Source organism: Penaeus monodon, chromosome 33 (assembly GCF_015228065.2).
Source record: "Penaeus monodon isolate SGIC_2016 chromosome 33, NSTDA_Pmon_1, whole genome shotgun sequence".
NCBI classification, from domain to species: domain Eukaryota; kingdom Metazoa; phylum Arthropoda; class Malacostraca; order Decapoda; family Penaeidae; genus Penaeus; species Penaeus monodon.
This window is the reverse complement of record NC_051418.1, coordinates 32,642,927-32,643,280: the sequence shown is the minus strand read 5'-3', so window position 1 is coordinate 32,643,280 and position 354 is coordinate 32,642,927. Positions and strand designations below refer to the sequence as shown.

The 354-nt window shown below is 35.6% G+C and overlaps 1 protein-coding gene across 10 annotated transcripts in view; it reads right to left on the bottom strand.

Moving 5' to 3' along the window:
* Positions 1-354, bottom strand: part of LOC119594394 (ATP-dependent 6-phosphofructokinase-like) — a 21,652-nt gene that overhangs the window by 12,487 nt on the left and 8,811 nt on the right. For all 10 annotated transcript variants that reach the window (XM_037943460.1, XM_037943465.1, XM_037943462.1 and 7 more), the window contains one exon: positions 144-239. In XM_037943460.1, coding sequence (XP_037799388.1) covers positions 144-239 — 96 coding nt within the window. The remainder of the gene's footprint in view (positions 1-143; positions 240-354) is intronic.

The window sequence follows — 354 nt, the reverse complement described above, 5'->3', positions numbered from 1 at the left end:
TAAACAACACTAATATTTTAACAACATGGGTTAACAACACTAATATTCATCAAACCTAATCAGACATGAACCTCAACCAAATCTAAATGCAAACAGACAATAATCGAACCTAAACAGAATGAACGAAAGACAATTTTCCTCACCTTCTTCACTCCTTCTGCTGTAATGGGCTCGCCCTGCTGATCAATAGCTCCTTCTGCGACCAAAATGATGTTCAAGCGCTGACCCATTGACCGTTCCTGAACAATGGATAAAATGTTAATGCATGACCTAAGATGGTTCAAAATGGTTGGAAATTATCATTTTAAGGTTTATTTGGCTTTCAAATGAGTATTTATCTGCAATTTATGATAA